This window comes from Podarcis pityusensis (assembly GCF_964106645.2).
Source record: "Podarcis pityusensis genome assembly, chromosome: 4".
Taxonomy (NCBI): domain Eukaryota; kingdom Metazoa; phylum Chordata; class Lepidosauria; order Squamata; family Lacertidae; genus Podarcis; species Podarcis pityusensis.
This window is the reverse complement of record NC_138027.1, coordinates 73,932,422-73,956,690: the sequence shown is the minus strand read 5'-3', so window position 1 is coordinate 73,956,690 and position 24,269 is coordinate 73,932,422. Positions and strand designations below refer to the sequence as shown.

The 24,269-nt window shown below is 43.8% G+C and overlaps 1 protein-coding gene across 2 annotated transcripts in view; it reads left to right on the top strand.

Annotated features, from left to right (window-relative positions):
• The window catches only part of GABRG3 (gamma-aminobutyric acid type A receptor subunit gamma3), a 310,487-nt gene that overhangs the window by 23,293 nt on the left and 262,925 nt on the right, over positions 1-24,269 (top strand). For both annotated transcript variants that reach the window (XM_081001400.1, XM_081001399.1), the window contains exon 3: positions 14,610-14,677. In XM_081001400.1, the coding sequence (XP_080857526.1) occupies positions 14,610-14,677 (68 nt within the window). The remainder of the gene's footprint in view (positions 1-14,609; positions 14,678-24,269) is intronic.

The window sequence follows — 24,269 nt, the reverse complement described above, 5'->3', positions numbered from 1 at the left end:
TAAGGCCTCATGGAAACACTTGTTCCAAGATCTTGCAGCCTGTTTGAGACCATATAGAGCTTTGTTTAATTTTAACACTCTATTGGAACCTGTCTCATAACCAGGCGGTTCGGCTAGATACAGGTCTTCTGATATTGATGCATGTAAATATGCAGTCTGGATATCAAAATGGTTTAACAGGAGTTTTCTCTTTGCTCCAAGCGTTAAAATCAGCCTTACACTGTCCCCCTTAGCAGTAGGGGAAAAAGTCTCGTCATAATCTTTTCCAGGCCTCTGAGAATATCCTTGAGCCACTAAACGAGCTTTGTATTTGTACTTTCCTGTCACCAGAGGTTTAAGTTTGTACACCCACCTGCAGCCTACAATCTTTGCCCCCTCAGGCGCTGCTACTGGTGTAAAAACCTTGTGCTCATTCAGAGAGGACATCTCTTCCTCCATTGCCTGTTTCCAGAGCTCTGCCTCCTCTTTTGGTAACTTTAACACCTCCTGAAAACTCTTGGGTTCTGCAATTACACTAAACACATTTGCAGTATCTGGAGAAAAACGCACCGGAGGCACTCCTTTGTTTTGTCTTTTAGATCTTCTGGGAGAAAATTTTTCTTCTGACCCACTTTCCTCCTCAGAACTACGACCTCTCTTTTGCTGCTTAGCAACTGGTCTCTGGCTAACTCCACTTTCTTGAGAGCTCTTATCTGAACTTTCCTCCCCCTCAGACTCTGATTCTCTGTGTCTACCTTCAGAGTCATGGAGCTCCTGGGAAGGTTCAAACCAAACCTCAGTATTGGCATGTAGTCTCTCCCAGCCACTATGTTCACAAAAACTGGCATTCCTGGAGATCACAGTGCCATTTGTCCCTTCAGCAAAGCGGAAACCTTTTCCCAGCTGCTGGTAACCCACAAACACTAACTGTTTGGTCTTAGGATCTCCCTTCTTTCTCATTTGTTTCGGAATTAATACCCAGGCTTTTGATCCAAACACATGCAAATGGTCAATTTTAGGTTTTTTCTGAAACAATTTAAAGTATGGGGTTGTACCTATTGTTTGATGAAAGAGCCTATCTTGGAGATAACACGCGGTGAGCATGCTCTCCCCCCAATAAGACATGGGCAAATCAGCATCATCAAGCATGGCAAACATCATATCTTGTAAAGATCTGTTTTTTCGCTCTGCAACGCCATTCTCCTCTGGGGAAAAAACGTTTGTTTTTCTATGCCCAATGCCACGCTTTTGTAACCAATCTCTAAAGGCATTTGACATAAATTCGCCACCTCTGTCCGTCTGAATCCTTCTGAGTTTAATGGACAGAAATCTTTCCACAGATGCCACCCAGCCTTTAAACTTAGTGAACACGTCACCCTTATTCTTCATGGGAAAAACCCAAGAGTAACGCGTGGCATCATCCACAATTGTTAGTGAAAAGCGCGCTCCACCCCTGCTTACAGCAAATGGACCAATTACGTCCATGTGAACCAGCTGTAGCGGTGACTCACTAACTCTGTCACTTCTGGGGTAAGAGACTCTGTGGGTTTTAACCTTTTTACAAACATTACAATCAAGGTACTTGTTACAACTCTTTAAATTACCCCCATCAGCCAATTCAGACATTTTTAGTACACTTTTCCAGCAAGCATGCCCCATTTTCCTATGCAATAAGTGCACACAGTTGTCATGTATAGCTTTGTTATTCACTGCAGGCTGAGATTTACTGACTACTGCTGCAACTTGAGATCCTGCTTTAAGCCAAAACAAGCCTCCCTCTGACTTAGCAGTGCCTAAAATCTCACCAGCCTTCTTAATAATGCAACTGTCTCCTTCAAAATACACTTTAAACCCAGCTTTTAGCAAACAATCTACAGACATCAGATTGCTCCTTAATGACGGCACACAAAGTACATTTTGCAAGCATTCACGAAGACAAGGAACAAAAACTGCACCCCCCGAAATCACTTCGGAAGTACTTCCGTCTGCTAGAGACACCTGGCTGCGCTGTGCTGAGTTCTTGGAAACAAACAATTCATCTGAATTTACGATGTGCCGAGACGCTCCCGAATCGACCACCCAGACCGCTTGTTTCTCATCAGCAATCTTGACCTCGGCGGTCACCAGCTGAGCCGACTGTTTTTGTTTGAAGAATTTCTTTTTACGCTGCTGCTGCTGCTGATCTCGTCTCTGCTCCTGCACCGGCAACTGAGACTTGACCAACTCCGGACATTGTCGTTTTAGATGCGCTGAAGACCCACATCGGAAACAATGCCTAACAGCAAACGCTGACTCCTCACCAGTACGCTGCTTTTGCTTCACCTCTGGCACGGCATGAGAACTCCTTCCAAACCGTCCACCTGTAGAAGCCTCTGCAGCCAACGACCTTTCTTGCCTCTTCTGCCATTCTTCAATCAAACGCCCAGTAACGTAACTGACTGATAAATCACGCTCCTGTATGCCTTCTAGAGACAAAACTAAATTATCCCAGCTTTCCGGGAGAGAACTCAAAATAATAGCCACCTTCTCCTGCTGGTCTAACGCACAGTCTCTTTCCTGTAGCACAGCGAACTTTAACTGTAAACTGTGTAGGTGTTCCTGCATTGTAACCCCAGGCTGTAACATTGCCTTGTACAATGCCTTGCGAATGAACAGCTTGGAAACCACTGTCTCACGCACATGGAGTTCTTTAAGTGCTTGCCACACACCTCTAGCTGTCTTGATTCCCCTCACATACGGCAACTGGGAATCTTCCAGCCCCAAGACAATTGTGGCCCTTGCTCTTTGGTCTTTATCGAGGTCTTCATCATCAGGCTTCGCAGGAAACTTACTCACCACTTGCCAGAGACAATCCCTCTGCAGCACTGCCTGCATGCGTTCCGACCACAGCAAGTAATTGGAGTCATTCAGACGCTCAAAAACCATCTGAACTGGTTGTGAGGCCATCTTGAGAGCGATGTCCCTGGAACCCGGAACCAGCTACTAACGACCACCGAGAGAGAAAACAGGAACCACAGCACCCAGCACTCACACGCTGCAGCTGTTGTCCTTGCGTCCACTGCGTCGCCAGCTCACAACAGTCAGGAACCAGCCAGTGTCCATCTGCTGCACCAACAGGAACAACAACTTCTGGAACTACTGGAACCAGTGCCGTTGATGCTGACACCACCACAACTCAGGCTGGCAGCACAATGCCCATAACCTCATGGAACTTTGAAGTGTCAGGCATAGCCCTATTGGCTTTAGCCCAAACGTAGCAGAGTTTTCCTGCACAGCGAGGAAGCTAGTTGCGGCGGTAATGACTAGTCAGCTAGACTCAGAATAACTATTTACAGGATTTATTAAAAGGAAAAATAAAACCAGCAGAGTTTCTGCATACAAATGAAAGCAAAATAAATCCTTTCTTTCTCTCTCTCTCTCATAACCATACACAGCACTTCTACTCCTAACACACCTCACACCAAACTGTGCTAGCAATCCTAGATAACAGAGTTGAGTGCTGGTCGTTAACCAATCAGAGTAAGTAGTTTCTAGGTCAAGCAGACCTTGGCTTTCTGCCAAGAGTAAATTGACACTGCCTTGAGTTAATTGTGTGAAGCCAGAATCTGCAAGTTCCCATGAGAATCAATTAACAGAAACTGAACATGATATTGGGGGCACCTTCCCAGTAGTGGGCCTGAACCCCTGGCCTACCTGGCAGCAAGCCAGTATGTCAAATCCAAAGTTCAAATCCACACAAGCAAAGTCCAAAGGGTCAGGAAACTCAGTCCAGGGTCAATCCAAGTAGTCCAGCGGTCAGGGCACAGTCCAGAATCAAACCCAAAGCACAGTTCCACAGAGGTCCAGAACATCCAAGCAAAGGTCAATCAATATGAGCAGCTGAGCAGACACAGCAAGCCAGCTCTGCTTCCCTCTGCAAATCCCTTTGCAGGCTGATTGCAGCACCTGGACTTAATGAGACAGGTGGCCCTCCCCTGTTCTGAGCTGAGGAATCACACACCTCCTCCCAGAGCTAGCGAGCCCCACCTGGCCAGCTAGGAAGCTGGGCTGTGGGCCCTGGCCTGCCTCAGCCTCCTAGAGCTCCCATCTTGCGGCTCCCTACACCTCAAAGCCCGCCGTGTTCATGGAGACAGACCCACCCCCGGCTCTGCTGATGGGTCCTGTGCATTGACCCCCAGCCCCTCGCTATCCTCCGTCACCCTGTGAGTATTTCCTTCCCCCTCCCCTGCTTGTCCTGGTGTGTCCTGTTCCAGTTATACCCCTCACCGGTATTCTCTTCCACCTCCCCATCGTCCTGCTGTGGTTGCTAACAGAAAGCCCTATAAGAAGCCTTTCAATGGGCATTTGATCCTTAGCTGACCCAGTTGTTCTCATTGGGCCCAATGTGGGTCTGGTTACTGTGCCAGAATAAGGCTGGTGCAAAGAGAAGCCTGCCTTGCCATTTCAGCAGGGCTGAGGATGCAACAGCATCCCCACAACTCAGTGAAGCCCCTGCAGATCGTGTGTGTGTGTGTGTGTGTGTGTGTGTGTGTGTTGCTCCCTTATTTATTTGTCCATGTATTCATGGGCTTGTAGTATTTTTAATACCGGTTCTACTGTTTCGTGGATGTTACAGTTATATGTTTTTATTGAATTTTATTATGTATGTGGGTTGTTGGGGTTTTTGTGTGGCTGGTAGTACATCGCTTTGGGCAAGATAAAGTGACTATCAAATTCAATAAATAAATAAAAACATTACTCTTATGGAGAACCACCTTATAAGTTGGTTCAGTGCCCATTCTGCTGCCCGGATGCATTAACCTGGCATGCCCGACTTTTGATCCTCACTGGTCATTTGATTTCAGAACAATGTGGCTAAACTCACAAACTGAATGTCAGGTCACACATTGACCTGGTATGTGTGTTCTACATTTGTTGTAGAAGCCTAGGTACTGGATCCCTCCTGTAGGAAAAAATGAGGTCAGTGAGACCCTTTTCCTTCCCATGGACTCAGTGCATAGCCTGACCCATAGGATCCAAGTAGTCTTGCTTAATGTAGCAAATTCCAACACTTCAATATGTTGTTGTTGTTTAGTCGTGTCCGACTCTTCGTGACCCCATGGACCAGAGCATGCCAGGCACTCCTGTCTTCCACTGCCTCCCGCAGTTTGGTCAAACTCATGCTGGTAGCTTTGAGAACACTATCCAACCATCTCGTCCTCTGTCGTCCCCTTCTCCTTGTGCCCTCCATCTTTCCCAACATCAGGGTCTTTTCCAGGGAGTCTTCTCTTCTCATGAGGTGGCCAAAGTATTGGAGCCTCAGCTTCAGGATCTGTCCTTCCAGTGAGCACTCAGAGCAAATTCCAACACTTCAATATACCATTCTTTTAATCACATAGGTGCTGGTGGTATTTTTTCTTCTTCTAATACTTTTTATAAGTTACTACTACTGCTACTGCAGTCATAAAGAAAAATAGCTTTTTTTGTCCTTTGGTACCTATGTATCCCAAATATCCCAACATAATATCTTGCTGGTACTTCCCCACCACCAGACACTCCTGTCCTTTTCACATTTCCAATAATTAGTGTTATATACTCTAGATAGTCTTAGAGGACTTGCATAGCATCTTACCCACAGTTTTAATGAATTGCCAATTAGGACTAATGATGCTGTAGTGCTTGTTTGCATATGTCCAGGTGTATTTTCATACACAACCCAGAATTGGTTCTCCAATTAAAACAGAATAACAGCTTTTAGAGAAAGCCAGTACTGCTTTATTTGATGTGTAAAGGAGATTCATATGTGTGTGTTATACATGAGGCATTTCAGGGAAGCCCAATTGACTTACATCTGAGTAAACAGGATCAGACTAATTGTTTACATCTGATTCTGGTTTAAAATCTGAAATAAAACTGTTATAATTTAAATAACAGGCATTATAATGTGGTTTAGCTTTATTGCCATGTTTGTCATTCTATTGCACACCAAAGATCTACTCTGTAAATGTGTTTATGCATACTCTTACATAGTCTGTCAGTTTCACATCATCAGTATTGCTATATTCCATCTCTTCAACAACAACAGAACTGCGTAGAAATAGAAAGTGCATCCTTTTACAATATGGGGATTACGTTCAATTTAGCTGCTGCTAATAAATCCAATATAAATTCTCCATCTGGTTTTTGAATTGCTTCTTTTAGATATCCTAGTAGGATGACCTTGATACATCTAAATCAGGCATGTCCCTAATGTGATTAAAGATTGTTTTCCATAATTTAATCTTGGGACAAGTCCAAAATCTCAGCCTTAATGATGTTACGTTTCGGACGAGAATCATGTCCCAAGTTAGATACATCTTTTCATCGGCAAGAAGTTGGGCTCCTGTGCCACTGAGATTGGAGCTAGCAGGTTTTCTTCAGCTGTACCAAAATATGTCACCAGTAAGATATTTGAAGTACCAACATCTCTCCCTCCCCCCCGACCCCCTGAAGTATAATAATGCAATGTCTGAAGAAGGAAGAAATAACCTTTCGCAAGGCCATAAAACTGGCTCAAAGTGGGTCATGTGCAGGACATTCTCTGACCATTAGTGAGCATACAGAAGGAGCCGAAGGACAAAACTCTGAAAAGCCCTTGCAGACAGAACTGTCAACAGAAACACTAAAATTTCAGTAGGAAGATAAAAATGAATGCAATCCAGGAGAGGACCCCAGGAACCAGGGCTAAAGCAAGAGGAACAGGATGAGTGACTGTCAAAGGAAGCAGAAAGGCTTAAAAAGAATAAGAATGGAATAAAACCCTTGATTCTTTTTGCCAAGGAAAGATAATTAGAAACTGTATTAAGCTTCTGCTTCATTGAGAAGAAGGGTAAAGCAGATTGAAAAGGGTCATGACTAAGTTAAGTAAGAAATTTGAGGTAGCAATGATTTATTATTACTATGACTATTATCATTTAATATCATATAATTGTTTCAGGGATTCTCTTCTAGATCAGATTCATTTTTATCTGTTTACTAGGGGCTGGATCCCCGCACACTCCACTCAACCCCCTGCCACTCACATAACACACAACCCCTCTAAAGTTCCCCCTTCCCACCCCATGCATCTACTAAGATTTCTTTTCACCTCCCCAATCCCATTTCTGCAGCCCCTTCTCTCTTCTGTTCTACAGCCCCTCTTTGCATCAGTTTTCACCATCATCCCCATAACCTCCTACATCTTCCTCCTCACACCCATTCCACCCACTGATGAAGCTAACATCCCCTCCTCTTCTGCACACCCTTCTTAATGCACTTTTTCGGAAAGCAATTTCCCAAATTGAACGGATTTCTGTATGTTATTTTCATTTCTATGCACACTTTCCATTAGTATATGCACTTTTGTACGTATTACTTGGCTGGAGAACTGCATTGTAAAATTCAGAGAAGTGTGAATATTGAAGGATGGCCGTGTTTTGCTTGAATCATGGAATCATAGCTTGGATCATTGAATCATGGAGTTGGAAGGGATCGTGAGGAAGATCTAATCCTACCCCATGCAATGCAGGAACCTTTCGTCCAACAGGGGGATCAAACCCACAGCCTTGAGATTAAGAGTCTCAAGTTCTACCAACTGAGCTGTGTGTTTTGCTTCATGCTTTGTTCCAGAAATTGTGAACTTGGCAAGTTCCCATTTAAATGCTAACTGAATCAAATTTATCCCTCCTCCGTACATGGCATATTAGGGTGCGTTATACTGTTAGAGGGACCAGTGTCGGATTTGTGGTCCAAGCCACTGAGCCTTGGGCTTGCCGATCAAAAGGTTGGTGGTTTGAATCCCCACGACGGGGTGAGCTCCCATTGCTCAGTCCCAGCTCCTGCCAACCTAGCAGTTTGAAAGAATGCCCCAAAGTGCAAGTAGATAAATAGGTACCACTCTGGTGGGAAGGTAAACGGCGTTTCCATGCACTGCTTTGGTGTCACTGTTCTGTTGCGCCAGAAGCAGTGTAGTCATGCTGGCCACATGACCTGGAAAAACTGTCTGTGGAGCAGACAAACACCAGCTCCCTCGGCCTGTAAAGTGAGATGAGCACCACAACCCCAGAGTCATTTGCGACTGGACTTAACTGCCAGGGGTCCCTTTACCTTTATACTGTTAGAATATTGGCTCATCTAGCTCAGCATTGTGTACTCTGACGGACAGCAGCACCCTAAGATCTTCAGCAGATCTCTTTTCATCATCCACTGAACTTCAGGGCTCCTTCATGCAAAGCATCTACTGTGTTGCTGAGCGAAGGCTCCCCTGCCCCCACCAAAGCAGTGCCTTAGAGAACTAACTGCTCACCATTGTGACTCTACTAACTCCTGGAAGTACTGCGCAGTTGACTCCCCACCCCTTTCTTCTTCCCCACAGGCTTTCCGAGGAGCCCCCTGTCATTCATTGATTCACAATGTGGCCTTTGAATTGTCCCATCTTATGCAGGCCACAGAGCATCCAAGGTGGGGATGCAGGGAGATGTAAGGCACTCAGCAGGCCAAGGCACTCAGTGGAGACCAATGGTTATGTTCATTATTTTATGTGCTTTGGTGATCACAAATATGTGCATCATCATATTGCAGTTTTAGATGAAATCTCCCCCTTTTTAAAAAACCCATTAGGCATCTTTCTACCCCTGTGGGCTTTCCATTAAACAGAACAGATATGCCAAAGTCTTAATCGTTTTCGATATGTAATCTATTAAATGTGGTGCAAAAGAATTCAAACAGGAAAGCGAAATACTGTCAAATCCAGGGAGGCTGCTGTAGATTTGTGCTGGCGCACATGGAGGCAGAATTTATCCCCTTGATTTACAGCTACAAGATTTGTGCTTAGTGGAAATTGTCAGATGTATTTTGCCAGCTCTCCAAATAACCAGGATAACCTTTATTCATGTTTTCATTAGTTTCATCAATGGCCTTCTTAATTAGAAACAGGATGCTTGGATATTACAACGTATGTGACAAACAACTAGACAGCTCTAAACATTTGTCATTTGGTGCTACCAGATGTCAGCCTGGCAGTGTTGAAATTTGGACACATTTCCTCCCCCCCCCTTCTTTCATGGAAAATAACCACCCTGCATTAAGAACTGTTTCAAAGAGGTTGATTTGAGAAGGCTGATATCTTTGCTGACATCCTTTAATCATTCTTCCACCTATGATATACATGTAAATGTTATGGTTGCTGACAGCACTTTCAAACTATTTTTGTCTGATCCCTCTGACAAAGAAACACTGGAGAGCTAGAGATCCATTTACAATCTGACTGACAGATTTGAGAAGAGCTAGCATGAACATTATTCTACCGGCCCACTAGGCAGTATGACTGTGGGGAATGACCTCTGTCTCATGACAGAAGGCTCCAGACCCATGACTAAAATAAAGCCTTTAAAAATATGCATTTTTGACTATTCTATTGTGTCGCCCAACTGAATGGATGGGGAATCTATGACCTTCCAGTTGTTGCTAGACTGCAACTCCCATTGTTCATGACCACTTGCCAAATTGGCAAGGGCTGATGGGAATTGGTGCCAACAATATCTGGTGGACCACAAGTTCCCCACCTCTGCCCAGCTGGAACATTTGATAGAACTAATCCTTTGTGTGTCTATTTTCCTTAAGTGGGGAAGTAATTACATGCTCACCTTTCTTACACTATACTCTTTGTTTGGCACATTGAAGGAGTAGAAGTTCTAATTGGGGTGGAGAACTGGTGAACCCCTAGATGTTGCTGGAATCCAACTCCCAGCCGCCTTAGGAAGAATGGTCAATGACAGGAATGATGGGAGTTGTAGTTCAGCAACATCTGGGTGTTGGTGCCACAAGTTAGCCACCCGGTCCTAGATCATTTCAATATGACATGACTCTGGCCTTCCCATAGGCATCTGGGTAGAAACTCTGGAAAAGCAGGATGCCTTGCTAGATAGCTTTTTGTTCTGATCTAGCAGGGCTTTTCTTTTGTTTAAAGAATGTATCAAACTGATTTTCCACTGTGGTACCTCTCTAGTACTCTGCAGGGAGATTCCACCTGCAAGCAGATAGTTCTAGCCAGTGTGGTGTAGTGGTTAAGAGCGATAGACTCGTTATCTTGGAAACCGGGTTCGCGTCTCCGCTCCTCCACATGCAGCTGCTGGGTGACCTTGGGCCAGTCACACTTCTTTGAAGTCTCTCAGCCCCACTCACCTCACAGAGTGTTTGTTGTGGGGGAGGAAGGGAAAGGAGAATGTTTGCCGCTTTGAGACTCCTTTGGGTAGTGATAAAGCGGGATATTGAATCCAAACTCTTCTTCTTCTTCTACTACTACTACTACTACTACTACTACAGTGACATATGCAAGTTCCAGGGAAACCATGTATTACCTTGTATTGTCGTCTACAAGTTTCACTGATTGCATGTGTATAGAAGGGTCCTGGACCAAGAATCATGGTATACAATTGCATAGCTAAAGCTTCCTAATAGGGAGGATTAGCAGTGAGACAAGGAGCCAGTGCCAAGTGTAATCAAATGCATGGTTTATTGCAGAAATAGAAATGTCAAGTAACAGCTTTCAGACTGGTCCAACAGCTTCTGGTTAAATCCACAGAAGGCAGAGAGAATTGGGGCAGATAGGTCGGGCAGGAACAACGTGCTGAGCTTAGAATCATAGAGTTGGAAGGGATACCAGGGGCCATCTAGTCCAACCCCCTGCAAGGAATCAAGAGAAAAGGATGATACCTAAAAAAAAGGGAGGGCAGAGCAGTAGACACCAAGTTAGAAGGAGGGGGCTAAATTAGTGGTAGGGAACCTATGGCCTGTGGGCCTCAATGGGCTTCCCTTTGGTCCATAAGCCATTTAGTCCATCAGTCACTGTGTCCTCCAGAAGCTGTTGGACTACAGCTTGCACCAGTTGCAGCCAGCATGCCCAATGGTCAGGGCAGATGATGGAAGTTGAAGTCCAGCAACATCAGGAAAGCACCACATTGGCTACCACTGCTCTCAAGCGGAAATGCCATGTTTTTCAGTTTTCCTCTAGCCTCTTTTCCATCTTCCAAACCCTGGGGCTCAATCCAAAGTTGAGAAGGAAGGCACAGCCATTTCCCCCTTCCCTTCTGTATAGTCTGGGAGAGTGATCGAGAACTCCAGGGACTCAATCTAGGGGCCTTGTCTTCCCACTTTCAACACGTGAAGAGAGCAGGGCCCATTGAGCCATGCCTTCTTTTGCATCCTATTGTAAGTTCTTCAAGATGTTTGAATTCTTGACAACACAACAGGTGTCATAAAGTTCACACTGCCCCAGTTCAAGAGGAATGGATTCGGAGATTCACAGACGCTTTGATTGTGATCTGCCTACATTGTTCTGCCCTCTGCTTTTCCCCCGGTCTATGCAATACTTCTTAAAATTACACCTATTATGGATTTCTAGAGGTCCCTCAATTATTTCATTTTGCAACTTCTCCTCTTAAGAGGAGCAGCAGGAAGATTGTCATTTGTTTTCAGTTGCGTTACAATCAGGGTTACATTGATTAATCAGTCGTATTTGTTCCGTTTTCCGTTTTTGATTGCTGAAGCCAGGGCTTCAGTTCATCTGAGGCTATTCTTTGGGTTCAGCGTGAGTTTCTGGATTTAATTAACTCTCCCAAATTGTCCCAGAACAGTCTTTATTCAACTCTACAGATGAGAACAACTTGAATCCAGCTACTGGATTATTATTATTTTAAAACCCTTCAGTTAGTTTTTACTCATCTTTCCCCCCAATATATGACTTGTCAGCAATTACATAAAGTTTCAGAAAGACTGAAATTCATCCATGTCCACCCTACATTTAGTCTGAATTCAAATTTCTAACTTTTAATTAGATGGCCAAAAGGCTTGCATGGAAAAATATTTCTACACTGTATTGTATCATTATAAATTAAAGGATATTTCAGATTCTTGGTTCCATTCTCTTCTTGCTATTTTTTAAACTGACTGGCAATGTCAAGTTTTAGAAATACGCACAAGTTCAAACTGCAGAAGACAGGGGAGAAACGTCATACCCAATTGGCAGCGAAGTGAACCCTGGTCTATTTGTATTTCTTCTGCCTCTCAGGAGCTCACCATTTTATGCTCACAGCAACCCTCTGGGATAGGTTAAGCTAAGAAATAGCAACCTGCCCAAGGCTACCCACTGATCTCTGTGACATGAATAAACAGGAATCTGAACCCATGTCTTCACGGTTGAAATCCAACACTTTCCCACATTTGAGATTTTATATTTCACTAGTACAGTTCCCATGAAATCATTTCATTCACTGCCGTAATTAATGCTAGTCATGTAAATCTAACCAATGGGATTTAGAAACAGAAATATTTGAAAGCTTTCCCCCCCTCATGTATGTTTTATGTGCCTGCAAGATCATTAGTATTTTGAACTACGCAAGGTTTATTCAAGCATCTTGGGATGTGTGTACATCATCACAGGTACAAATGAGGAATGCAAGAATTGCCATGCTGAATCAGACCCACAGTTCATCTAGCATCCCCCCCCCCCCCCATGGCTAGCCAAGGAAGCTCACAAGCAGGGCAAGAGAGAGAAAACCTGTTTGTCCCTGGTTGCTGGTATTCAGAACATGTCCCATTCTGAACATGAAGACTCCTTGCATAGCCACTCTCTCCTAATCAAGAGGGACATGGGTGGCGCTGTGATCTAAACCACTGAGCCTCTTGGGCTTGCCAATCAGAAGGTTGGCGGGTCGAATCTGCACGATGGGGTGAGCTCCCATTGCTCTGTCCCAACTCCTGCCAACCTAGCAGTTCAAAAGCACGCCAGTGCAAGTAGATAAATAGGTACCGCTGTGGCGGGAAGGTAAACAGTGTTTCCGTGCACTCTGGATTTCATCACGGTCCTCCGTTGTCCCAGAAGCTGTTTAGTCATGCTGGCCACATGACCCAGAAAGCTGTCTGCAGACAAACGTCAGCTCCCTTGGCCTGAAAGCAAGATGAGCGCTGCAACCTCATAGTCACCTTTGACTGGACTTAACCATCCAGGGGTCCTTTACCTTTACCTATGCTAATGCATCTTACAAGCCATGTACTGCTACCAAGCTTCATGGACCAAGCAAAATTATTCAAGTGGATCAAGGCATTTCTTGCACTGTCATTATCATCAGTAGACTGATCAATAGTATTTGGCAGAATTCATGACCATATATATATATATATATTTCATGGCACAATATTTACTTAACCCTCCCTTTGTTATTATAATGTTTTAGTGCAGCAATAAATTCTATTCTCATTTTTTATTGTGATTCAATGGTGAATTATACCTACTGTGACGGCCACCTCCCAGCCACCCTGGTCTCATGCTGTCTGAGGGGAGGGTGATTCCAGGTAACAGAGGGCTGCCATCTGCTTCGTCTGCTTTAAAAAACTGCACCAGATAAAGCAGTGCTGGTGGGGCTATTTCTACAAGGCTGCCCTTTTTCCATCAGCCTCTGCATTACCTTGGGAGTCTCCCTGAAGCCAATCGATAGCTTCTAAAGTCGGGGGCATTACTATAAGAGACCACACCAGGTTTATGAAACAGGGACAAATAGGCCAAGTTTCCACCCCATTCCCCAGCCCCAAAATACTATAGGAAAATGGGGGTGGGACATTCTGTTTCAGCCCTTATGTGGAGGTGTCCATGGTAGTCTATTTCTGTATATGCACTCTACATTTAAAGAACATTTAAAACACACACACCCCAAATTTCCTGGGAACTTTAATTTTTAAGGGTGCTCGGAATTGTACAGCTGTGTGAGGTAAACTCCAGTCTGCAAGATTCTTGGGTTGTTTGTGTATTTTAAATGAACTTCGAATGTATGGTGTATTCACAGCCTGTGTGGCTAGTGATACTATATATAGTTTAGTCACTAGGTGGCACTGGATTTAGTTGTGTCTAGGCAGAGGCAGAAGTATCCAATTACTTTTCTTTTATTGGTATTTATTTGTTTTATTTCCAACATTTGCATAGTGCTTTTCACCACCGAATGGTCACAAAGCAGTTTCCAATTATGCCCAGTAAAGCAAGCTATCAGTCAATGTAGCACGGTATTTTAAACTCTACAACGCAAACAAATTACCGTAGATTCCACAAATAGTCACAACATTTCAACACAGCAAACAACCCTCTGAAAGAGAAACGATAAAGTTCATGTTTAGCTTTCCGATTGGTATGTCCACTAAGCTTTCCATGATACAATGTCTCTTTTGATCCCTGGCAGATTGAGTCAGTTTCAGGGTCTTCCATCCAGAGGGTGGGAGCAGGAGGAGATGCAGATGGACTAAGGGACTGGCTGATGGTGAGGAAGCCAACCCATAAAGGGAGCCCCCTTCATTGGGTTATGGAGTTCTACGCTCCAAATGTAGCTCCAGAGAGGAAGAAAGGAGGACTACAGAGTCCTGTACGCCAGAATATACACAATGTGAATTCATTCCTAAGCTGTTGCTTAAAAAGAGAGAGAGGATTTTTAAAGAGTTCTTGGAGGGGAAGGAAATGGTCTGTGCTGTGCTGTTGTTTCAAAACAGATTTGAGATGGGAAGGCTATAATTACAGAAATGTTAAACATGATGCCCTGTGTTGTCTCCAGGGCACTATTAAATGCTGCTTTTTTTCTTTCTTTCTTTCACAGTGAAACCAACTGTCATTGATGTTGACATTTATGTTAATAGCATTGGCCCAGTGTCATCAATAAATATGGTAAGTGTCTTCCAGTCAATGATTTTATTGGCATCGCTGCTCATGCCATCCGCATCTGATCCCCTTAATTTTTACTAAAACATGAGACGAGGTGAAGTGTTATGGTTGCTGTTGTCGCTGTATTTTCTGATCTGGTTCTGCTTTCCTGACAATTCTTTGTCCCTTTATTGAGGGAGGCCAGGACGGTGCAGGCAGGAGAGAGCTGATGATCAGCAGTATCATGCTGTGATCTGTCTGCCACAGAAAAAACACTCTTGAAAATGATGCATATTCCATTTATCTTTGGGAAATATGCTTGCTCCGACGTTGCAAGCAACGGTGAAACAATGCTGACCACAGAAAACGTGGCGATGTAAACTAACGCTGCACTCCTATGCATGTGTCTACTCAGAAGTAAGTCCTGGTACTCTTGGGGTTTACTACTGGGTAAAGTAAAGGTAAAGGGTAAAGGGACCCCTGACCATTAGGTCCAGTCGTGGCCGACTCTGGGGTTGCAGCGCTCGTCTCGCCTTATTGGCCGAGGGAGCCGGCGTACAGCTTCCGGTTCATGTGGCCAACATGACTAAGCTGCTTCTGGCGAACCAGAGCGGCTACTGGGTAATTGCGCCTAAATAAATTGAAGTCATGTGTTTTGCCTTTGAAAGACTGGCCTGATATCTTTTGGAAGTCTGTATGTCAACATGGTGGACTCACAGCAACCAAGGCATTGACTGCTGAACTGTCTCCAAGTTTGGGGGTGACCAGGATATTGTAAGGGAACATCTGCTCCCCAATAAAAAGTCTGTGACACACATGGAAACTGATGTTGTGTGACTCATCATCCATCAGTGGTAGGTAGTGGCCATTGGAACCGGTACTGAGGAAGGCAAAGGAGTCCAACAGGAGGTGTACCCAAAGCCTACAATAAATTTTGACACGGGTGGCGCTGTGGTCTATACCACTGAGCCGCTTGGGCTTGCCAATCAGAAGGTCGGCAGTTTGGATCCCCACGATGGGGTGAGCTCCCGTTGCTCTGTCCCAGCTCCTTCCAACCTAGCAGTTCGAAAGTACGCCAGTGCAAGTAGGTAAATAGGTAGCACTGTGGTGGGAAGGTAAATGGTCTTTCCCTGCGCTCTGGTTTCCGTCACGGTGTTCTGTTGTGCCAGAAGCAGTTTAGTCATGACCCGGAAAAATGTCTGTGGACAAACGCCGGCTCGCTTGGCCTAAAAGCGAGATGAGCGCTGCAACCCTATAGTCGCCTTTGACCGGACTTAACCGTCCAGGGGTCCTTTACCTTACTACTATCAATGGAGCCAACTAATTCTCATTATCTCTCCATCTTCCTCACTGTTGAGTGTCCAAAAGGCAATGTGATAGGCAGAAGGAGATTGTGGCTTGCACTGCCTCCTGGACAAGATGTAAGAAGCATGCTGGGGGCAGGGGGTTGGTTGGGGGCAGATTGAGGTTGGTGTGGCAGTGCCTCATTAACCTTTGAAGACTAGCCTCCATTGTTCATTATACTGCAGTCACAATGCTGACTAGAAGGACGGGGACCGTTTTTTCATGGCTTTGTAATTCCCGACTCCTAAAGATTTTTCACACTTGGCCCCCTCTTGGACTTTTGGAGGTTTCTCAATCCTTTTTATTCTTCTGCTGCTGTAACTTTGTGAGATTGTAGTTCGTTTATGAGTGCTTTCGTTGTTTTGACTTTAAGTGCATTGTAGATTGCTTTAATGTAAAGTATGCTACCTTGTTGTGAGTCTTTTAGAAATTCACAAATAAGTGCACTAAAGATACTATCCTCTACGCACTTAGCCTGGGAGGAAGACAAATTGAAATTGGTGGGTCTCACTTCTAAGTAGACATGCACAGGATCACACTTTAACAATAATGTTTGGGTTTCTTTAAAGCACTTTTTAAATGCATAACTCTTATCAGCAAGGCAAAAATACATTTGTACTTAAAACCACATTTGTTCCCATCCAGTGAACTTGGCAGTGGCATTTTATAACACAATGAATATCTCTCTGAGCTATCTGTAGAGTGCATATGCACAGTTAACTAACACTTAATGGTCTGTGGTGCACAGGCAAAGCTTTAGTTGCAGGAGGCTATGCAATAAATTATGTGAATGAATCTGCTGGTCTACAGTGTACATGATTTAATTCTGTTTTTAGCAGTGATTCTGGCCATAAAGGACATTTGGAGCTGAACTCAGAAGAAATTAGGGATGTAGTCTTATACATACTTATTTGGGAGTAATTATCACAGTGATAATTTTATCACTGGGAGTGATAAAAGGGACGCAGGTGGCGCTGTGGGTAAAACCTCAGCGCCTAGGACTTTCCGATCGCATGGTCGGCGGTTCGAATCCCCGCGGCGGGGTGCGCTCCCGTCGTTCGGTCCCAGCGCCTGCCAACCTAGCAGTTCGAAAGCACCCCTGGGTGCAAGTAGATAAATAGGGACCGCTTACCAGCGGGAAGGTAAACGGTGTTCCGTGTGCCATGCTGGCTCGCCAGATGCAGCTTGTCATGCTGGCCACGTGACCCGGAAGTGTCTGCGGACAGCACTGGCTTCGGGCCTATAGAGTGAGATGAGCGCACAACCCTAGAGTCTGTCAAGACTGGCCTGTACGGGCAGGGGTACCTTTGCCTTTATCACTGGGAGTAAATCCCAGTCACAGTGGGGGTTACTTTGGGGTAGGGTTGTGCTAGTAATTCTGCTTCCTTATTTTTATTAAGATACAGAATATCATGATGGTACAACAAATTAGTATAGGCTAAATTACTCTTTCTTAGACTTATTTCTTCTTCCGTGTAACAATGCTCTTTGCTGTGATGTTCAGCTCTGTTGGAATGTTTGGCTTAATCCTACTCACAATGGAAACTTTTAATGCCAATAATTTTATTGGGAAACAGCAGCTACCAAATTCTAAATAATGACCCTGATCCAGAGAGAAATGTTGATACTTAAATGCAATTGAAATTAATGAAATCGTACTTGCTACTGGCTTGTTCTGTTGATTTCTGTAGGGCTTCAAGTAATTTTCTTTGAATCGCGGTTAATTAAAATCTGTTTTCTTTGCTTATTGAAGGGTTGGGGTTTCCTCCCAAAGAATTTGGTGTCTGTGTGTGTGAGAGAGGGATGCTTTGTTTATCAAGGTGGCATGTGTGTGTCCATTAGTGGAGGGAAAATAGGGGGGGGGGAATGAAGGCTAATCAATTCAAACACTCATATGCTGCCAGGATTCAATGAGTGTTTGAATTTGGGTCGCTACAAGACCAGGAGTTCTTTCCTTAATTTCTCACTAGTTGGGTAAACACAGGATAACATAATTTCACATCTCCTGTGCTTCTGTAGAGGTGGGAATGCACAACTGACTGTAAGTTAGAAGCGTTTTAGTAAAGCAGTACCACTGGATTCCTCACCCTGCAATTTTGATTATGGTGCTTGCTGTATCAGAATATTATGGTCAGTATGTTATAGCTGAACAGAGTATTAGATCATGGAGGTCAAGAGAGGAGTCTTGTTTGGCAAACCAAGACATCCATACACACTGCCCTGGCTTGAGCCCAAGGAGGTCACTTCAGTGCTGCTAACATAGTGGTTTGACTTCACCCCTGGAGGCACACTCCATTGTCTCTCAAGACAGATGGATGCCAACAAATATGAGATACAGTGGTACCGCGGGTTAAGTACTTAATTCGTTCCGGAGGTCCGTTCTTAACCTGAAACTGTTCTTAACCTGAAGCACCACTTTAGCTAATGAGGCCTCCCGCTGCCGCCGCACCGCCGGAGCATGATTTCTGTTCTCATCCTGAAGCAAAGTTCTTAACCTGAAGCACTATTTCTGGGTTAGCGGAGTCTGTAACCTGAAGCGTATGTAACCTGAAGCGTATGTAACCCGAGATACCACTGTACTTGCCATATAGACCACCCTGAACAACTTGGTGGAGGAATAGGGTAAACCAGGGATGTATACATTTATATAGTTGTAGCTGCTCCATTTTTATTTTTATTTTACTTTGAAATTGGTAGGTTGGTTGGTTATTGCAATAGTGGGGGATTCTGCTGGGCAAAAATCAAGATACAAATATGAGAAAGAAATGAGTTTCACCCTCTGGACATAGGGGGTTACTCTGCAAAGTCCATAATATTGTTGGAATTTCTGAAATCAGGCTCTGTCTATCCTGGCATCTAATTTGAACTCAGGATAAATTTAAATTCCATCTACTACCATGTAAACATGGCATATCAGTGATCTGCATGACCCCACCCAGATTTGGTTGCACAAGACATACACACATGAATGCATTTCTTATGCCTGTCTCTGCTCTGACTTGGCACACCACATTTTGTCTCATTTGTTCGAAAGAGGACAAATGCTTAATACGCATTTATTAAGCAGCATGAATCAGAAGAGTCCATGCTGTATGCAGGTTGCACAAGCCACCCCCGTTGATTTGTTGTTACGGGAGAAAAAGATAATTAGCTATTTGTCAATTCTAAGGCTGAAGCAGATGGTTCCCTTGCTGGGCAAACTTTGCTTTTACCTGAAGAAAAATGAATCAAATACATTACTTTGACTGAAGATGTCAGTTGCCCCAGTACCTTCTGCACACTCCATCTTTTGTTTGTTTCAGTCATTCGTCAGGAAATGCACATTCCATATTTTCTTACCAAGATTAATCTTTTCACTGGAAGCTCAAGCTCTTAAGTTTTATCTGCATCTCCAGGAGACCAAGTGATGGGTCATTTGCCCTGCAGTTTGGAATGGCTCCAAGGAACCATGTTAGACAGAGGTCCATAAAAAAATGTAAATGATCAGTCAGCCAATCACTTTATTTGCACGCTGCCTTTCCAAGGTTAAAACCATGCTCAAAGTGGCTGAGAACATATGAAAAATTACATAACTACAAACATATCATAACAACAAACAAAACATCAAAAGGTATGTACTGAATCAAACAATTTATACACCAATCATAAGATACAAAATGAAGATACAAAAAGGTAACAGCAACAACAGCAACAACCAACCCAACAAAACCCCCTAATAATACCTCAGCCTATTGAACTGTTGTCCAGCTGACATGTCTCTCTCATGTTCCATGCTTGGATTCATAGGAGTACTGAACACTTCAGCCAGTGTGGTGTAGTGGTTAAGAGTGGTAGTCTCGTAATCTGGTGAACTGGGTTCGCTTCCCCACTACTCCACATGCAGCTGCTGGGTGACCTTGAGCTAGTCACACTTCTCTGAAGTCTCTCAGCCTCACTCACCTTACAGAGTGTTTGTTGTGGGGGAGGAAGGGAAAGGAGAATGTTAGCTGCTTTGAGACTCCTTAGGGTAGTGATAAAGAGGGATATCAAATCCAAACTCCTCCTCCTCCTCTTCTTCTTCTCTGTAGGAAATCCTACCTTTGAATAAAATATACAGCCCAGTAGTTGTCTTTATAAAAAACTGTTTGTCACTCGGTTATGACCAATTCACATGGTTAAATGTTCTGCCTATTGCAAATTCTACCTTACAGTAAAGTAGCTTTTGTATGGAATGCAGGCAATATCCAATAAGTCTTGCTCAGAGTGAACCCATAGACCTAAGTTAGACTGATGTTGGGTACCACTCTGTATATTTTAGCTTTTGTATGTTTTGATACTAGTACCAAAGTTACCTATGTATCATCTATCTATCTATCTATCTATCTATCTATCTATCTATCATCTATCATCTGTCTATCTCATCATCATCATCTATCTATTAATAATATTATTATTTATTATTTAATATTATTATTTATAAAATGCCAAATATTAAAACACTGAATATATTACAAACATTTAATATGAAAGGGTCAGGGGGGAAATAGAGATGCTGCCTCAGATAACAAAAGGTTCAAAGTAGAAAGGCTTTCCATGGGTACTAAGGAAAGAGGTGAGAAGTGACCATACAAAACAGGAAATGTTTGAAATGTAGATTTCCCAAACATTCTGACACCTCTGTAATAGAAAAAAACAAATCGCATTTGTGTCCACAGAAATATTAGCTCTCTGACTGAGAACTATTATATGTCACTTAATGCAGAAAGTCAAATTTGGACTTTACATTGCAGTATCAGTGTCACTTTTAGTGTTGGCTCTTTATAGGAGAGGGGAATGAACAGAAAAACCACAACTTGCCATTATCTATCTATCTATCTATCTATCTATCTATCTATCTATCTAACAAAATATATACATTTCTTGAATTATTATTTTTAAATCAGAGCAGTATACAAAAGAAAAACCAGTAAAATTAAAACCTCACAACCATACTTTAAAACACAGAGAAGTTAAACTACTAAAACAGATTAGAAACATCTCAACTTTATAAGCATCTGGGTAGGCTTGTATAAAAATGAATTTTTCAGCAGATGCCAAAAATTCAGTATTTATTGAATGTGAGAACTATGGCAGGTGTTTGGCACTTTTAGTACACGCAGGGTTGCATCCAATACGATTATATTTAGAGTAGACCCACTGAAATCAGTGCACTAAATTTAGAAATGCCAAAACACTTCAGTGGGTCTACTCTGAGTAGGAGTAGCATTAGATACCATCCCAAATCTTTGATTATGAATCCAGTCCAAGCGCCATCTCTGAAAAGTGAGCTGTGAAGAAAGTGGCCCTCAAACTTCTCAAAATGCCACCAGGTGCTCTGTCTTGGGAGAACTGTGATTCATGCCTATCGCGGGAATTTATTCACCTTTTCCTGTTGTTTAAGATCATTTTTATGTCTATGACAGCAATGGAGATCAGGAGATCTCTGCTGACAGAGACACCTTGCCCAAGACTATTTGCTTTGGTTCTCTAGAAGCCCTGCCACTTCACTCCCGTGACATTTCAGAACTTCATTTCCAAATCCAACATTTCACACACACATTTAATCAGTGGCTATAGGTTATTTTCCAGGCTAGCATTTCAAAGTAAGGCAGTAGAGGTAAAGCCATTCAGTCCACGTAAGTAAGGAAGCCTGAAAGCAGGAAGTTTGGTTCATCTTACTAGCTGTTAACAGAAACATTAAGGTCCCTTTGTGACATTCAGGAGAAGCCACAAAAGAAACAACTTGTGTCTGGTTTGTGCGCAGTCAGACAGGTGTGCATTCTCCCCTGCTGAGTCTCTCCATCTCTCTCTCTCTTGCCACATCAACTTTAGATTAAAGTTGAGGAAAGGGGAAAACAGTAATAAACAAAGCATTTCTATAGTATGGACTAGACTCTAGTCCATGTAGTCAACAGCAATGGAGATTAGGAGATCTCTGCTGACAGAGACACCTTGCCCAAGACTATTTGCTTTGGTTCTCTAGAAGCCCTGCCACTTCACTCCCGTGACATTTCAGAACTTCATTTCCAAATCCAACATTTCACACACACATTTATAATAATAATAATAATAATAATAATAATAATAATAATAATTTTTATTTATATCCCGCCCTCCCCAGCCGAAGCTGGGCTCAGGGCGGCTAACAACAATCAAAATAATCCAGCATTCTAAAAACATTCATTATAAAATTAATTAAAATCAAATTGATGGCAACCATTAAGCAAAATTCTGTTCAGATTGCCAGAGGAGGGGGTCAGGCTGCGCCCTGACCAAAGTCCTGGTGGAACAGCTCTGTCTTGCAGGCCCTGCGCAAAGATGTCAGGTCCCGCAGGGCCCTAGTCTCTTGTGACAGAGCGTTCCACCAGATTGGAGCTGCGGCCGAGAAAGCCCTGGCTCTAGTTGAGGCCAGCCTAACCTCTCTGTGGCTTGGGATCTTCAGGATGTTTTTATTTGCAGACCATAAATTTCTCTGTGGGACATACCAGGAGAGGCGGTCCCGTAGGTACGAGGGTCCTAGGCCGTATAGGGCTTTAAAGGTTAAAACCAGCACCTTAAGCCTGATCCTGTACTCCACCGGGAGCCAGTGTAGCTGGTATAGTACCGGATGAATATGATCTCGCAGCGAAGACCACATAAGGAGTCTCGCCGCGGCATTCTGCACCCGCTGGAGTTTCTGGGTCAGTCTCAAGAGCAGCCCCACGTAGAGCGAGTTACAATAATCCAATCTGGAGGTGACCGTCGCGTGGATCACAGTGGCTAGGTCAGGGCGAGAGAGATAAGGTGCCAACTGCTTAGCTTGGCGGAGATGAAAAAATGCCGCCTTTGTTATAGCTGTAATCTGCGCCTCCATAGAGAGGGAGGTATCGAAGATTACACCCAAACTCTTAACGGATGATGCTGGCACTAATTGCACCCCCGCAAGAGATGGTAGTTGCCCCCTCAATCCCATATCGCCCCGTCCCAGCCAGAGGACCTCTGTCTTCGAAGGATTTAACTTCAACTGGCTCCCACGTAACCATCCAGCCACAGCTTCCAGACATCTGGTCAGTGTGTCTGGGGCCGAGTCAGGATGGCCATCCATCAACAGATAGAGTTGGGTGTCATCGGCATACTGATGGCAACCCAGCCCAAAACTCCGGACAAGCTGGGTGAGGGGGCGCATAAAGATGTTAAAAAGCATCAGGGAGAGAATCGCACCCTGAGGCACTCCACACACCAAGGAGTGGCGTGATGACAATTCCCCCCCAAGTTCCACCCTCTGTCCCCGACCAGAGAGAAACGAGCACAGCCATTGAAGGACTGTGCCCTGGATCCCCACGTCGGCAAGGCGGTGGTCCAGGAGTTCGTGATCGACCATGTCGAAGGCTGCTGACAGGTCTAGAAGAATCAGCAGCCCCGACCTGCCTCGATCCAGCTGCCTGCGGAGATCATCTGTTAGGGCGACCAGAGCCGTCTCGGTCCCATGACCAGGCTAGCATTTCAAAGTAGTCAACAAGGTGACTCCAAATGTTCATGGATTGCAACTCTCATCAACCCAAAAGCATGGCCAATAATCAAGAGGTGATGGGAACTGAAATACAGCAATATCTGAGGTGTGATGGGGGCAGGGACCTCATTAGATACCAGTGTTGTAGACACTGTAATTGCAGAAGTGATGTATTTTCTCCCACCAGACTCTTTATCTTCATAGTTTCTAAAGTGGAATGCCATTTTTAATCGGAAAGCCTCTATCCTAATTTCCATCCATTGATAATGGTAACACGCATAAGTCTGGCTGATCCAAAACGTAGTTTTAAAAAATAAATAAGCTTGGTTCTATATGACTGTGATCTATTCCAATTACAATCAATTCCTCAAAATCAAATTTGAAAAACAACACACCATTGACTTAAGGCTGTGTACACACTCCTGTTTTCTCTGTATCCAGTGCATCCTCCCTTCTAGTTTGGAAGACGGTTATATATGTGACATTATCCACAATCCGTATCTATCCTGTAACTATCCTGTCATTTATTTTTATTTAATTCACAAGATTTCTACACTGCTCAACTGTAAATGAAAAATAAAAAAACAACTCAAACACAAAGCAGTTTACAGGGGGTGGGACTATAAAACTATTGGTTAAAAACAGTTTAAAACAACAATTTAAACTTCCCCCCCAAAAAATCAGCAGTAAACTAAAAACATATTAAAGAACACAGCACTGGAAATACTGTGTTTTGCTGTGGTTTTCGCCAGAACAGCTTTGATC